The sequence below is a fragment of the Podarcis melisellensis genome (assembly GCF_964234715.1).
Source record: "Podarcis melisellensis genome assembly, chromosome: 15".
Classification (NCBI taxonomy): domain Eukaryota; kingdom Metazoa; phylum Chordata; class Lepidosauria; order Squamata; family Lacertidae; genus Podarcis; species Podarcis melisellensis.
In genome coordinates, this window is record NC_138532.1 from 11,877,849 (window position 1) to 11,894,209 (window position 16,361).

Sequence of the window (16,361 nt, forward strand, 5' to 3'; positions counted from 1 at the left end):
TTCCCAGAACCAGGACCGGTGCAAGGGATGTGGTGCAAGGGCCATAGCTCAGCCACAGCGCAACCATTCTGGATGCAGAAGGTCCCAGATGCATTCCCCAGCATCTCCATGCAAGGCTGTGGGAGATTCCCTGTCTGAAGGAGGAGAAGGAACGTGGGGCAGGAGGAGAAGTCCCATTGTGCAGCTGGAAGTCCTTCTGTTGGCAGAGCATGCTAGGTGAATCTTGCCCATGACTCCCTTCCCCAAGAATCCTGGGAACTGTAGTTTACCCCTCACAATTCCCAGCTCTCTTAACAAGCTACAGTTCCCTGGATTCTTGGAGGGTAAGCCATGGGTGGATGTCTGTGCCCCACATTTCCAGAGACCTCTGGCATAAGAGGAAGCGGATACTCTACTGATGCAAGAGGAAGAAGGGCTATTAGCAGCCACTGACTTCCTGGTACCATTGAGATGTGGAGTCGCACAAGGCAAAACTCTCAGCGGCCTCTTGCCTTCCTTTTGCCAGGCATCCAGAGGATCTTGGCAGTGTTCGGGGGGCCCATCTGGTTTAATCAGGGAACTCCAGAGGGGTTTCCTGTTGGAGAGGGGTTAAATAAACACAGGCAGCTGCTTAGCAGAGAGCTTGGAAACCCAAACCTTTTGTGTTCATTAAGTGTGGCCAAGCCAACCGCCACCCCCCGGCCTCCCCAGTTTCCTTCTATATATTACGTAAACATCCCTTCCACCCCAGAACAGAAGCTTAATGCAAGCGCCGATGATGAGTTTAGCATCTGCAGGCAGGAAGATCTGTGAGCTCAGGAGATTTGTCTGTAGCATTTGGGACAGCTGCCATCCCAGGATGAAGTCAGCCACCAATTTTGTTGACTCTGCAATCGGCCACGTGGGATCAGAGGCTGGGGTCAGGCTGTGAGGCTGGGGTACCTTACGACTCTACAAATCTATGATTCTATGATCTGTGTGAAGCAACAGCCCAGGTAGAAGGGGGGGGGATGCCCGCCCTGCAATGCACAGCTCACCTGGTCTCACCCCTACCATTTACGGATGCTCATGGTTAGATGAGGCAGAAAAGCCTACGTAATTGCATAGCAGTTTACATGCTTATTATATTATATTATTTACTACAGTTCTTCCAAGGAGCTCAAGGTGGTCACCTAGTTTTCCTCCTCCCCATTTTATCCTCACAGGTTAGGCTCAGAGCGAGTGACCGGCCTGAGGGTCAGCAAGTGAGCTTCATGGCTCATTTGGGATTTGAACCCTGGTCAGGACAAAAATCACAAAAAAAATGAATCAGAGCGGTATTTGCTACCATTCTGGGTGTCTTTGTGTGTTTAGTTCGTGAATGTTACATAATTACCTTATCTTCTGCTTTGTTTTCAACATCTCCCTTCCATTGAAATTAATTGCATAATTAATTACATGTGTGTTGGCCGTCGCAAGTTGAAGAGTTGTAGGTTTTAGCAAAAACCGAACTGTAGCTGAAACAGTGCGGATTGGAATGAACCCCAGATGGGACAGAAATCTCTGCCTCCTTACATCTCTAACCCCAGACCAGGCTCCACCTTATAATGTTTTATAATGTTGTACTGTTTTAATGTTGTTAGCCGCCCTGAGCCCGGCTTCGGCTGGGGAGGGCGGGATATAAATAAAACTTATTATTATTATTATTATTATTATTATTATTATTATTATTATTATTATATGGTGACACCAGAGATCTCATGCCCAAGGACAGCAGAAACCTGGAGCTGCCTGCAATGGTCAGGAATGGGCACCAGTGGCGTAGCGTGGGTTGCCAGCACCCGGGGCAAGGCAAGTAATTTGCACCCCCAACCCGTGGATTTGTGCCTCCTAACCTGTGGATTTGCGCCCCCTAACCCTAACCCCCAGATGTTGCGCCCGGTGTGGCTGGGCCCCCCCTGCACCCCCCACGCTATGCCACTGATGGGCACCCCCCTCACTCTGTTAAAAGCCCTTCTTTCAATCACCCTCCCCAGCTTCCTCTCCCCACTCTGCAGTACATGGCTTACTTGACCTGTATTACAGCGCTGCTTTGGCCTGGATGGTGCCTGACCTACAAATGTGTAGACACACACACACACACACACACACACACACACAGAGCACACAATGTTGTTGCACTGCTTATTAAAGCAGACTTTGGTGCAAGGAAAATAATTGGAGCCATAAATCCTGCTGCTTTCCAAACACCTCTGCCCCTCTTTGCAGTAAGCTGGGGGGAAATCCTCTGCTTGCAGGGATGAAGGCTGGGATTATGAAGCTTGGGGCTGCAAAGCTTCTCTTCCAGCTTTTAGACGGTTTCTCTCGGTACCTAAGACCAGGGTTACAATACATGCCATTACAGAATCACATTACTGTAGACCCAGGGGGGATTTCTGCAGCCACTCCAAGCCTCCCAGCTCCTTGGGCTATTCCTTGGCACTCATGATGGTATTCTTGGAGGAGTAGCACACTGCCTCAAAGAGCACGCGAAGCTTCTTTATACAGACCTTTGGGCCAGCTGGCTTAGCATTCTTGATGCTGACTGGCAGCGCCTCTCCAGGATTTGAGGCAGGGCAAAAGGAGAGGTCCCCAGCATGCCTGCCAAGGGTCTGGAGAGAATCTTGGGGACCCAAGAGCTTCATCTGGCACCCAGACCTGCTTCAGAGAAATGTTGCAACACCCTGATCTGAAAGCATGGAAGATGAAACCAGGAAATGGGTGTCCAGGGATCCAACAGGCTTGGGGGAAATAGGAACATTGGGAGCTGCTGTCCATTGAGTTGCACCATTGCTCTATCTAGGCCAGTATTGCCTACACTGAGTAGAAGCAGCTCTCCTAGATTTCAGACAGCAGACATTGCCAACCTTACCTGGACATGCTGGGGACTTAACCAGGCAGATATTCTGTCACTAAGCTATGACCCTTCTCCTCTTCCCATGGGTGTGAGAAGAGGGAAGGGGCATGTTCCACTTTCCGTGTGTGTGTGTGTGTGTGTGTGTGTGCTTTCTCTCTTTCACTCCCCTTACCCCAATAGAAACAAGCTGTGGGGTGGCTGGTGTCCTTTCCAAACAAGCCAAGTCTCCGCTGCCAGCCAGCCATCCATCTCCCTCTGCCAAAAGCAGCCATGTCATTTCCTAAGCAGAATTTCTCTTTGATTTACTGACCACAAGCCCATTTATCACTGGCTGCAGTGGATAAGGGAGTTGGGGGGGGGGCTGCACTCCCAGCGGGAGGATAAATTGCAAAAGTGTTACTTCCCTGAACAAATCAACCCTGGGCTTTTTCCACAGCCCAGTTCCCTGGCACCAGCCTCTCAAGGTGCCTTTCAGTTGCAGAAAGCTCCAACAAAAAAATATATCCTTGTTTTGCCACACCATGAGCAAAAGAGGCACAGTGTGTATGGATGTGTCCCTCCCTTCTTCCCACTGCAGAATCTGGCTCAGGGTCTTGCGCAGATGGGCACTCTGCCACCCACCCTTGGTCCCCAATCGAGAGCAGCCAAAAGCGCATGCCACTTCCTGCTTTTAGAAGCCCTGCGACAGATGCATTCTTTCCTAAGCCAAGGGAGTCTCTATGGTAGGGTTGCCATATTCTGGGGATGAAAAACCCAGACACGCCCCCCACCATGGGGCACCCCCCCTACTATCCCTCATCTCCCTCGCTCGCCCCCTCCCTGCCTCTAACCCCTTCCTCACCTGCTTGCTCCCCGCTTCTTCTCTAACCTTTGCTATCTTTGGCCTGCCCATGATGGGAGGCTGAGCGGCCCCGGGGACATTGCTCAAGGCCTGGCAGCCTCCAGAAACAATGCCAAGCCTAGCACGACCTCCGTCAGGCTGCTCCAGGCCACCCGGTCCGCGCTTCCTGTTTAGGAGAGCTAGAGTGGTGTAGTGGTTCAGAGCGGTAGACTTATCTGGTGGACCGAGTTCGCGTCTCCGCTCCTCCACATGCAGCTGCTGGGTGACCTTGGGCTAGTCACACTTCTCTGAAGTCTCTCAGCCCCACTCACCTCACAGAGTGTTTGTTGTGGGGGAGGAAGGGAAAGGAGAATGTTAGCTGCTTTGAGACTCCTTAAAGGGAGTGAAAGGCGGGATATCAAATCCAAACTCCTCCTCTTCATCTTCTTCTTCTTCTTCTTCTTCTTGGGGCACAGCGCCTTCTGAGCATGCATGTGCCCCCCCCCACACAAAAAAATTAAATCCAAAACACAAGAATAAAAAGCCTCCAAACCCAGACCTTTAATCCAAAAGGCAAAAATCCACTCGGAAAGGGTGCTGGCCCCCCAAAAGAGGGCATGTCCAGGAAATTCTGGATGTATGGTAACCATATCTATGGGGAAATAAATCCAGCCAGAATTCCTGTTGCGAGCTGCCTAATAAGTAGCACAGGGGAAAAGAGGGTGCCTACTAAGATATCTCCGGAGCAGGCTCACCCCACTTCCCAGTAACTTTTGCACCCTTTTATTTCACGAGGGCACTGAATAGGCTGAAGGTTGCCAGTTTGCAACCTGGACACCACACATAGGCTCTTGAAATCTTTCGCCACAGTAGGCAACAAGGCAGTCACAGCTTCTACTGTCCATTCAGTTTGCAATCTGCCCTCCTCACTCATCTGCTGTGTGTCTGGGACATTAAAAGGATTACATCATAGTGCTTGGGTTGAGATATAGCAACACCAGTCTATGGCAGAGAGTGAATTTTTCGAGCCATTATACTTAGTATGTTATAAAAACTGTGGGTGGCAAGCATCATCTTAAAAGAAGCATCCAACCAGGAGGAAAAGCCTCTTCTAGGGCAAAATTATTGTTATTATTATTATTATTATTATTATTATTATTATTATTAGCCTTCCACTTATGTCCCAAGGTTCTGAACATAGTATAATAAGAACAGCTTAAAAAGTTACAAAATTGTTCCAAAAATAATAGAATATGAAGGGGCTTTTTTAAAAAATGAAAATGTCTCCTATGACATATGCATCTGCCATCTAAAAACACAGAGGATATTCTTCTGGTTTCAAAACTATTGCTTTCACATAGATGGACATTTGATTGATAGAATCATTGGCTTGTTGCAATCATACATGGGAAATTGAGAGGGGTGGTGGGCAATGTGGCAAATCTACCACCCCTTTCAGAGTCAGCCATTTTGCATTGGCCAAAGTGGGAGGTCTGTAGGGTGGGGGTGGGGACCTAGTATTTATCCTCCAGCAGTGGATTTACAGAAATGTTCCTCCCTTCAATGGGTCCAGGTGTATAATACTTATGCCACTTGCAATCTAATGTAGGAGGAAGACACAATCCTGGTGCTTCTTCATTTGAGGAATGGAATCGAAGCAGTTCCATTATCTGTTTGAGGGTCCACCATAAGCAGTAGAGCTTAAACCATGGAGTCTTCTGTGGATGTAGTGAGGGTCTCTACATCGGAGGTGCCCTCCCCACTGGTAAGTGTTCTTCACTGGTGGGGAAGGACCTGTATGCATTCCTAACCCCCTCCAGCCAGAGGATGTGGGTCCTACAGCAGTTCCACGCAGCCGCAATCATAAAGCACACTTATACCAGGAAGCAAGCCCCACAATAGGACTTAGAATCATAGAATCATAGAGTTGGGAGAGACCACAAGGGCCATCGAGTTCAACCCCCTGCCAAGCAGGAAACACCATCAGAGCACTCCTGACATATGGTTGTCAAGCCTCTGCTTAAAGAGCTCCAAAGAAGGAGACTCCACCACACTCCTTGGCAGCAAATTCCACTGTTAAACAGCTTTTACTGTCAGGAAGTTCTTCCTAATGTTTAGGTGGAATCTTCTTTCTTGTAGTTTGGATCCATTGCTCCGTGTCCGCTTCTCTGGAGCAGCAGAAAACAACCTTTCTCCCTCCTCTATGTGACATCCTTTTATATATTTGAACATGGCTATCATATCACCCCTTAACCTCCTCTTCTCCAGGCTAAACATGCCCAGCTCCCTTAGCCGTTCCTCATAAGGCATTGTTTCCAGGCCTTTGACCATTTTGGTTGCCCTCCTCTGGACACGTTCCAGTTTGTCAGTGTCCTTCTTGAACTGTGGTGCCCAGAACTGGACACAGTACTCCAGGTGAGGTCTGACCAGAGCAGAATACAGTGGCACTATTACTTCCCTTGATCTAGATGCTATACTCCTATTGATGCAGCCCAGAATTGCATTGGCTTTTTTAGCTGCCACGTCACACTGTTGGCTCATGTCAAGTTTGTGGTCAACCAAGACTCCTAGATCCTTTTCACATGTACTGCTCTCAAGCCAGGTGTCACCCATCTTGTATTTGTGCCTCTCATTTTTTTTGCCCAAGTGCAATACTTTACATTTCTCCCTGTTAAAATTCATCTTGTTTGTTTTGGCCCAGTTCTCTAATTTGTCAAGGTCGTTTTGAAGTGTGATCCTGTCCTCTGGGGTGTTAGCCACCCCTCCCAGTTTGGTGTCATCTGCAAATTTGATCAGGATGCCCTTGAGTCCATCATCCAAGTCGTTGATAAAGATGTTGAATAAGACCGGGCCCAAGACAGAACCCTGTGGCACCCCACGAGTCACTCTTCTCCAGGATGAAGAGGAACCATTGATGAGCACCCTTTGGGTTCGGTCAGTCAGCCAGTTACAAATCCACTGAGTGGATTTTTTTTACTGAATTTTGAGTAAGCATGCAGAGGATGGCACCATAAAAGTCACACGATTTATCAATTAAATTGTGTTCCCAATTGTGTCGTGCCTCTAATTGTTAACAGTTCACAGAGGGTTACTAGGCTTGCCAGCTTTTCTGCTGGCCCTGTTCCTGGACCTTGAACATGCCCAAATGAAGCCAGTGGTACTTTCTCCATTATTTTATCTCCATGTCTATGGGGGGGGGGGAGAGCTCCACCTGCTAAAATGCTGGGCTGCTGATAAAGGCAGAAGAACAGGGAGTTGGAATCAAAGAGGTGACCATCCCCTCCAATTCAGAGGTGGAAACCCAAGTTTAAATGCATCAGCAGCAGGTCTTTCTGGTACAAGATTTGGGCACTGTTGAAATCTCTTTTGCTAGACAGCAGCGGAAGCGGTGCCAGTTGATCCTTGTTCTCTGCAAAGTCTTCTCAAAGCCCCAGTGCGGCTTGCTGTGCTCATGGTAAATTGAGCACCATTTATGGACAAGTGACCCTGAGTGACTGGGCAGGCTGTCGCTGTTTGCGCTGGGCCAAAACCCAAGGCAGTTTGGCTGCTCTGCTGCCTTTCATCAGCATCCGCCATCTGACAGGAACTGGCTTGACTACCTACTTCCATTGCACATTTTTTTCTCCCTCCTGCCAGACGGCTGAAGTACCGTATTTTTTGCTCTATAGGACGCACTTTTTCCCCTCCAAAAATTAAGGGGAAATGTGTGTGCATCCTATAGAGCGAATGCAGGCTGCGCAGCTAAGCCCAAAGCCAGAACAGGAAGACGGAGCACTGCGCAGCGCTCCGTCTCGCTGTTCTAGCTTGGGGTTAGCTGCGCAAAGCCTCCGCAGGGCAGCGGGGTGCCTTCCCGCTGCTCCCCGACCTGGTCTTTGGGGCTGGAAATCCGGCCCACGGACGTTCTGGGAATCAGCGTGTTTTTACATGAGTAGAATGTGTCCTTTTATTTAAAATGCATCTCTGGGTTATTTGTGGGGCATAGGAATTGGTTCGTTTTGTTTTTCAAAATATAGTCTGGCCCACCACAAGGTCTGAGGGACAGTGGACCGGCTCCCTGCTGAAAAAGTCTGCTGACCCCTGGTGTAGAAGGAGTCCACCTGGAAATGCACATAGCTTTGCCAATTCCAGATGATTTGGCCACTTCAGTTAGTTAAGATATAACACAGAGTGCTCACGCAGTGTTCACACCCCAAGAAGGCAGGTTGCTCCAATTTCCTATTGAGCTTATCTGCGTAGAACTGGCTTTTCAAAGGTGGCTGAGATAGGCAAGCTAGCTGCCTTGCGCAAAGAAGCTTTGCACAGGCTCTGCTGCAAGTCCTTTGTGCACCAACAGGATGAGATGCTTTGCATCAGAGGAACGAAAGGAAAGAGAACTCTGAGAGATCCAGGTTAACAAACAGCTTTATTGGTCATTTTACAAAAGGATTCATTAGCTACCAAAGAAACACCTGCTGCCCTCTGCCATGCGGCTAGCAGGACTGAGCACCTGGGCAATATCCGAGCATGTGCTTGGTGGGATGGGCTGCTCTCATTGCCCACCCTTAGCAGGATGGCGGAAGGCAAACTCCCTTCCCCACTGCCTCCTCCCGTCCCCTCTCCCATCGGACCCAAACCCTCCAGTTGCAGAAATGCCAAATGTTTCCAAAAGCAGGCCCTCCGAGGCCCGAGACTCGACTGTCCCTTTTGCCACGATTTATAAATACAGCTTCCTTGGCTCCTAGGGACTGCCAACCTCCAGGGAACAAACTTATTTACAAAGGGGCCAGGTCATGCGGCTTCTTTAGAGGGATCATAAATTAGAAGCACAGAAACACCCCCCGCTTCCCGGCCCAAAGTCTGCGGCTGCCAATTCCTTCGAAGGCCTCGCTTTCCCTCCCGCTGACTTCCATCTGGTTTCATCTCTTTTCCTGAAAGCAGAAAGAGAGGGAGGGGGTGGTATCAGCAAGATCTGCTTCTGCTCTTCATTTGCCTTTCATCCTTCCTGTAGGACAGTGTTTCTCAAGCTTAGTCCCCAGCTGCTGTTGGACTACAGCTCCCATTATCACTGACCTCTGGGATGATGGGAGGTGTAGTTCAGCAACAACTGGAGACCCAAGCATGGGAAACACTGCCGTAGGTCATAAGAACACAAGAAGAGCCTGCCGGATCCTGCCAATGGCTCATCTAGTCCATCATCATCCCATGAAGGGATTCTTGTCCCATCCTACCTGTCAGTTTGCATTTCTTAGTGCAGAAAGTATTGATCTTATGTGCAGAGATCTTTCCTATTCTACTTAATTCAAGAAGGTTCTGGGAGCTTCTCTGTGTGAAAGAAACAAGCAGAAGGTTCATGATGTTTGGGTTAATCCTTCAGAGAAGCTGAATACAGCTGGCTTAAATTGGTTCTGTTGTCTCTTCTGTCAAGGTCATGTTGACTATAATAGTAAGGCCAGAAGGAGCCTGGGTTTCACTCTTTCTATCTCTCTATCCTTCTGGTGTGGTGTTCTGTATCTAGTATGCTTAGTGTTAAGGTTTAATTATATTGTAAGTTTAAATCAAGTCTGCTGCAACTGGATTTCTTATGGACAGGGCCAATACTGAATGTATTGGATTTGTGACCGTTATGCTCATTTGCCATCAGTAGCAGTAAAGCTCTGCTGGATGAAATATTAATTGCCTCTGGTCTATTTGTTGGGAATCCTGCAACGTGTTTAAGTTTTTACTCTGCTAACTATACATTGGAGTTGTACTCAGCCTAGCCTGGTCTTGTCACCACGTCATCCCTGGGGCCTTTGCTGAATGGCCGCCCTGCCAGCCAGTGGCATAGCGTGGGTTGTCAGCACCCGGGGCAAGGCAAGTAATTTGCGCCCCCTAACCCGTGGATTTTAGCAGGGGGCAGAGAGCTGCGAGTGCGAGTGCCTCCCCAGATGTTGCGCCGGTGCGGCCGGCCCCCCCTGCACCCCCACGCTATGCCACTGCTGCCAGCGTCGGAGTTGATGCACCCACTAAGGGCTGAGTTGGTCAGCTGGGCTCCACCCTGAATGGGTAAGTGGGCAGACAGGGAGCACAGTGCAGCCCTGTGAACCTCTGCGCCCTGCGCCCACCCAGCGGCATCGGCAGTGAAGGCTGGGCTGGCACGGTGGGTTTTCTTCACCCTCTGTGCCCTGCTCCTGAGCGCTGGCAAATGATGCAATGCCTCTGCCCACAGGAAGCCCTAGCAGGGCCCTCCCCTCCTACAGTTACCAGAAACTGCTACTCAGAAGCATTACTGGCTGCAACCATGGAGGAAGGACATAGCCATCATGTGGCGAGTAGCCACAAATAGTCCATTTGATTCAGGGCAAGGCTAACTGTCTTTTAAAGACATCCATGCTGGTGTCCATCACTGTCTTTGGGGGTCTCGGCACCTGGGCTGGTGCCAGGCCAGTGTCAACCCATCTCCCAGAACTGGCACCCTCCACCCGTCGCCAGGCCAGGCGCCTTAACGCAAAAGATTATTTTTAAAACACGCAAAGGAAGTGCTGCCAAATCACCTCGCTGCGATCCCCTGTTGTCCGGCTGCGTCCTGACCCATGACCTCTAGATCCTGTTGACCCCTTGGAGGAAGAACTTCCTGTTGTGGAGCAGTTGCTTGACACCTGGCTTCTGGAGAGAAAGCTGGGCTTGCTGTATGGGATGATTTCCTCCTCTGCCAGCACACACACACAGAGTAGAAACAACAACAGCGAAAGCAGGTGGTTAGTCTTGCAAGCTCTGGCTTCATCCAGACTTGGCTGCCATTTTGCACTCAGCACAGCCTGTGCATTGACAGAAGGGCAGGCAGGTTAAAAGAGGCAGCTTTTGTTTCTGTTCAAAATAACAGCAATCTTACAATACCAAGGGAGGGTTTTATGTCTGGCCGGGTGTCAGAAGCAGGTCAGCAATAACTCACAAGGTGTCAGTGAAGTTAACTTTTTATTCAAGGAAACAAAACAGCTCAGGCCTAGTGAGCACAGCAACGCTTCTCAGTAGGTCTTGCCCTGATGAGGGAGTTGTAAGGACTGAAGGCCCCTGCCTTCCCATAGCTGACCAAGCCTCCTCCCCCTGCCCCGGGTCCTTCCCAAGCAATCTGAGACTCAGTCAATGCGTCTGTCTCTCCCCCGCTCTCTTCATACCTCTTCTGGTCCTGGGAGACCAGGGAGGAGGGAAGGGGAATTGGTCACAGCAAGAAAGGAAGTAGCCTTCCTGATCTCTGCCTCTGGGTCTCCCTCCTCTCCAGCCTCTGAATCAGGACTGCTCTCTGCCCCAGCCTCTTCGTGCTCACAAAACCCTGCTTCCGCTTCTGAGACCTCCTTCTCCCAATCGTCTCCCTCCTCTCTCTCTCTGACCACTCATTGCCATCCCACCACCAATCCCCTGGCTCTGAGCCTTCTTCCCTTGGGGGTTCCCCAGTAGGTGCCTCCCACCAGTCCTCTGCATCTAGCCAGACCATGACACTTTATCGAGACAGAAATTCAGCCTAGAGTACAGGAAGCCAGGGAAGCCATTATTACTGGGGTTGGCATTACCATCCCGGTGCTGGTGGTAGTGCTGTCCTGCCACTGTGCGATGGGCGGCTCTCCGCTCCAGGGCCGAGGAAGCATTCAAGTTTTTCTCCAGAGAGGAAGGGTCACAGTCCAGTCGCAGGGCGCTGTCTGGAGCAGCGGTGCCGAGGTCTTCGGCGGGAGGTGGCAAGGGCGGCGGCGGGAGATCTGTGAGCAGAACCAAGGGGGAAGCACTGTCAGTCTCCACCTTCCCCAAGATTTCCATAGACACCTGTTGCATGTACCGTATTTTTCACCCTATAGGGCGCACTGGCCCATAGGGCGCACCTAGTTTTTTTTGGGGGGGGGGAAATTAAAAAAATATATATTTCCCCCCACCCCCAGAACAGGCTGTTGCCTGCAAGCCTTGCAAGGACTCGCAAGGCTTGCGGACATCTGCCCGAAGCACGGGGCGTGCTCCGGAGCGTGCCCCGTGGTTCGGGCTGCAGGCTGCCGCCCGAAAGCCTTGCGAGCCCGGCGGGACCTCCCCCGGGCTCCCAAGGCTTGCAGATAGCTTCCTGAAGCCTGGAGAGCGAGAGGGGTTGGTGCGCACCGATGCCTCTCGCTCTGCAGGCTTCAGCTAAAGCCTGCATTCGCACCATAGGACGCACACACATTTCCCTTCTTTATTTTTGGAGGGGGGAAAAGTGCGTCCTATAGGGCGAAAAATACGGTATTTAAGCTGCACCTTCACAGCCGTAAGAATGGCACCCAATGCTTAAAGACAGGAAATCTGAGAGTCTTTTTTAAAAAATCAATTTATTTTAAGCAACTGAAACAATACTCCTTTCTAGATTAAGGTATGTAGCCGTGTTGGTCTGACACAGTAGAAATATATATATATATAATTAAAAAAATGTCCAGTAGCACCTTAGAGACCAACTAAGTTTGTTCTTAGTATGAGCTTCCGTGTGCATGCACATGAAAACTCATACCAAGAACAAACATAGTTTTTTCTAATACTCCCTTCTGTTTGTCTCATACTACAGATAGATGGGAAACAGCGCTAAAAAGCTAAGGAAATAGAGAGGAAATTAAGAGGAGGGAAGGAAGAATTGGGCAACCTCAGGGGCCTGGGCACAGCCACACCTACCTCCCTGCTTCTTCTCTCGACGGTAGTGGCTCGACTTGGATTTCTTCTTGCTTTTTGCTTTCTGTCCCGGAGGGAGAGGCATTTCTGCTAGGCTGGGGTGAAGTTTGCCTGTCGGTAAAAGCCCAATACCAGAGTGAGACTCTTCAGCCAGAGACCTGGTCTGTCCCACCCAGCCTTGGACCTACCACATGTGCTCCTGTGGCTGCTAAGGAAGCTCAGAACCATTTCCTGCTAAAAGCGGAAGGGGGCATGACTTAATTGTTCCTTATATTTCTGTCCTACCCTTCCTCCAAGGAGCTCATGGCACTGTACATGGTTCCAGCCCCTCCCATTTAAACTTCACAGCAACCCTGTGAGGTGGGTCAGGCTTAGAGATGGCCAACCCCTGTGTGTGAGCTTCATGGCTAAGAGGGGACGGGAACCCATGTCCTCTTCAGTCTTGCTCTCCACTGGGAGAAGAAGGGATTTCTTATTAAAGAAGGGATGAGGAACTCCCATCATCCCTCATCAATGGCCATATTGGTTGGGGCTGATGGGAGCTGGAGTCCCACAACATCTAAAGGCCTGCGGATTCCTCATCCCTGTCTTAAAGGAATTAAATGCAAGGGCAATCAGCTCCAGAGATGTTTTGACTATCCCAGCTGCTGTGAATTGGTGCAGAGGGAAAGCCTCTCAAACCCGGCACTGCAAGGCCACAGACTCTCTGGTCAGGGACATCAAGGAGGTGGCCAATCCCTCCATCTCCCTGTGCCCAAGACACCACATTGCCGCTCAGAAGAGGGTTGAAGAAGATGCACCCACCTATTCCCGGAGAGTCAACGTTCTCTGCACTGTGTGCCGGCGTCTGGCTCAGGTTGCGCCGATGACCTTGCCTGGGAGTGATGCCTTCAGGTCCCTCTTCAGGTATGTTGAGATTTGGGTTGGACTGGGTCAAAGGAGGACTCGAGGCTTTGGGCAATGGCCCCGAGCCATTGGGTAACCGCCTTGAACGCAGAAAGCAACACATTAAGCTGAGGGGACAAGCCCCAGTGGGAGCAGATAAGAGGTGGGGAGACCAGCTGGGCATACACCAGAATTCTGCATCATGGCCCCCATTCTGCACCAACAAAACCTGAATTTTGGTTATCTGAATGATGTCATACTCATTCCCACCCATCTGACTTGGTCTCCCCAGCCACTCTGGGCGGCTGCCAACAAAGATGGAAGATACACTAAAATGTCACATATTAAAAACTTCCCTGAATAGGGCTGCCTTCAGATGTCTTCTGAATGTTAGGTAGATGTCTATCGCTTTGACATCTGATGGGAGGGCGTTCCACAGGGCGGGCGCCATTACCGAGAAGGCCCTCTGCCTGGTTCCCGGTAACTTGGCCTCTTGCAGTGAGGGAACTGCCAGAAGGCCCTCGGAGCTGGACCTCAGTGTCCGGGCAGAATGATGGGGGAGGAGAAGCTCCTTCAGATATACTGGACCGAGGCCGTTTAGGGCTTTCAAGGTCAGCACCAACACTTTGAATTGTGCTTGGAAACGTACTGGGAGCCAATGTAGATCTTTCAAGACCAGTGTTATGTGGTCTCGGCAGCCGCTCCCAGTCACCAGTCTAACTGCCGCATTCTGGATTAGTTGTAGTTTCCGGGTCACCTTCAAAGGTAGCCCCACGTAGAGCGCATTGCAGTAGTCCAAGCGGGAGATAACCAGAGCATGTACCACTCTGGCGAGACAGTCTGCAGGCAGATAGGGTCTCAGCCTACGTACCAGATGGAGCTGGTAGACAGCTGCCCTGGATACAGAATTGGATATATGAGGACCAGAAACCTCCTTTCTTGTTTTTACAAGGCTGAGGTTGTTAAGGATGCCAAATTCTCTGCTCAGTACAAAATTCTGCAATTGCACAGTAGGATCTAAGAGTACATACTGCCCTGGCTTATGTTTCCCACTTCTATGCTCTAATACCATCCATTCTACAACTCCTCTCTGTTTATATCACCTTCCTGATCAAATGTGTGTGCCCAGGAAGGACAATTGGGTTCTGATATGCACTTTACTCTGCAAGGTGTGGATCGGGACAGTTTGTATCGGATCTGACAAAGAACGAATTCCCCCAAGCACCCCTGTTTTCCCAAGTTCCTGGGTGAATCATACCTGGGCAGGTGCGGGATCTCAAAGTGATGCAGCCTGGGGATATCTTCAGACGCTCTCATCTCCTCCCGGGGTGAGGGGGTCAGCGTGGCTGTGGACTGCTGGCCATAGGAATTTGCAGGAGAGGAGGCTTCTCCACGAGGCGGTGGTGGAGGACATTCCTCTTCCTGGATGTTCTCCATCAGGTAGGTCCTTTCTGGCAGGGGTGGGCACCACTCCTCCACCTCTGAACTACAAAAAGTGAGTGAGGTAGACATTTTGGGCTGGGACACACTGGGCTCCCAATCCCTGAAATCATCCTAAGGAGAACAAAGCTCCACAGCATCTAGAGGGGGCATCTCAACCAGGGTTGTGGAAGCTTTTTTCCAATCTTGGAGCCAGTGACACTGAAGCAAAATGGAAGTTCGTTCGTTCGTTCATTCATTCATTGTTTTTGCCCAAGTTGTTCAGAGGTACATGGTTCCTTCTAACCTCACTTTTTACTTTTATAATAATCCTTAGGAGTTAGGTTAGGCTGAGCAAATGACTAGGCTGAGCTTGGCCAATGAGCTTCATGCCTGAATGAAGGTTTGAATCCAGACTTTCCCATCCTAGTTTGACACACTAACCCAGGGATGGGGAACCGAACCTGTAACCCTCCAGAACATGTTGGATCACAACTTCCATTGTGCTTGATTATTGGCCAATGCCTCTGGGATTAGATTCTAAGGTCTCGCTTCAATGAAGTCAGCAATTGCAATGAAACATCTGTCTGGAACCTGAGTCCAAAAACATCTGGAGGAACCCAGGTTCCCTACTCTAACTAAAACACCACACTGGCTGTGAGCCAATATGGTGTCGTGGTTAAGAAAAAAGGAGTGGGTGGTGCTGTGGTCTAAACCACTGACCCTCTTTGGCTTGCTTATTAGAAGGTTGGTGGTTCAAATCCCTGCAACAGTGTGAGCTCCTGTTGCTCTATCCCAGCTCCTGCCAATCTAGCAGTTCAAAAGCATACCAGTGCAAGTAGATAAATAGGTACCACTGCAGCAGGAAGGTAAATGGTGTTTCCATGCACTCTGGAACTCGTCATAATATCCCAACATGCCAGAAGCAGTTTAGTCATGCGGACAAACGCCGGCTCCCTCGGCCTCAAAGTGAGATAAGCGCCACAACCCCATAGTCACCTTTAACTGGACTTAACCCTCCAGGGGCCCTTTACCTTTTTACCTAGTGGTTAAGAGTGTTGGACTAAGACCTGGGAGACCAGAGTTCACATCCCCACTCAGGAATGAAGCTTACTGGGTGACCTTGAGCCAGTCGCAGTCTCTCAGTCTACCCTGCCTCCCAAGGTTTTTGCAAGCATAAGACGCGAAAGGGAGGAATCATGTACGCCAGCTCCTTGAAGGAAATGTTGGATATATATATATATATATTAAATGTGCTCTGATTGACTTGCTGCAGTCCTAGACCAGCTGCAGTTTCCAAACACTCTTCAAAGGCAGCAGTTTACAGCAGAGCGCATTAGAGCACATTATAGGAATGTGCTGGCCCGATACCAGTTGGAGCTCCAACTAATTGTGAACATGTTTCCCAGATCAAAACCAGTTCCATTTCCAAGGGAAACATGGCAATGAAAGGACGTGGTCTCTTCTGCCCTTCTTTTGTTGCTTACCTGACTTCTAGCTCCTCGTCTTCCTCCTCCTCCACATACTGGCTCAGTTCACTGGCAGAGGGAGGTGGGGGAAGCACTTCTGTCCAGTTGAGGGATGGTGTTTTCACTGGCTTCCCCATGGACTTCTGTTTCCCAGGCTTAGCAACTACTGAAGAGAAACAGAGCTCAGAGAAGGGACCCTCCGGCACAGCAGAGGATGAAATTGCTTTATTTAACAAAAAACTCGCAACAACTCTTTAGCAGTGGAATGCCATGCACATTTCCT

At 49.9% G+C, this 16,361-nt stretch overlaps 1 protein-coding gene across 6 annotated transcripts in view; it reads right to left on the minus strand.

Moving 5' to 3' along the window:
* Positions 1 to 8,057: 8,057 nt before the first annotated feature.
* The window catches only part of ROBO3 (roundabout guidance receptor 3), a 338,729-nt gene continuing 330,425 nt past the window's right edge, over positions 8,058 to 16,361 (minus strand). For 3 of the 6 annotated variants that reach the window (XM_081890834.1, XM_081890836.1, XM_081890837.1), the window contains exons 22-28: positions 16,097 to 16,241; positions 14,449 to 14,676; positions 13,110 to 13,291; positions 12,309 to 12,416; positions 11,201 to 11,383; positions 10,187 to 10,341; positions 8,058 to 8,581 (exon numbers count right to left, since the gene is read on the minus strand). In XM_081890834.1, coding sequence (XP_081746960.1) covers positions 8,570 to 8,581; positions 10,187 to 10,341; positions 11,201 to 11,383; positions 12,309 to 12,416; positions 13,110 to 13,291; positions 14,449 to 14,676; positions 16,097 to 16,241 — 1,013 coding nt within the window. In that variant the 3' untranslated portion in view covers positions 8,058 to 8,569. Of the gene's footprint in view, positions 8,582 to 10,186; positions 10,342 to 11,200; positions 11,384 to 12,308; positions 12,417 to 13,109; positions 13,292 to 14,448; positions 14,677 to 16,096; positions 16,245 to 16,361 lie in introns of all 6 variants that reach the window. The other 3 variants (XM_081890833.1, XM_081890832.1, XM_081890835.1) reach the window with 1 other exon arrangement.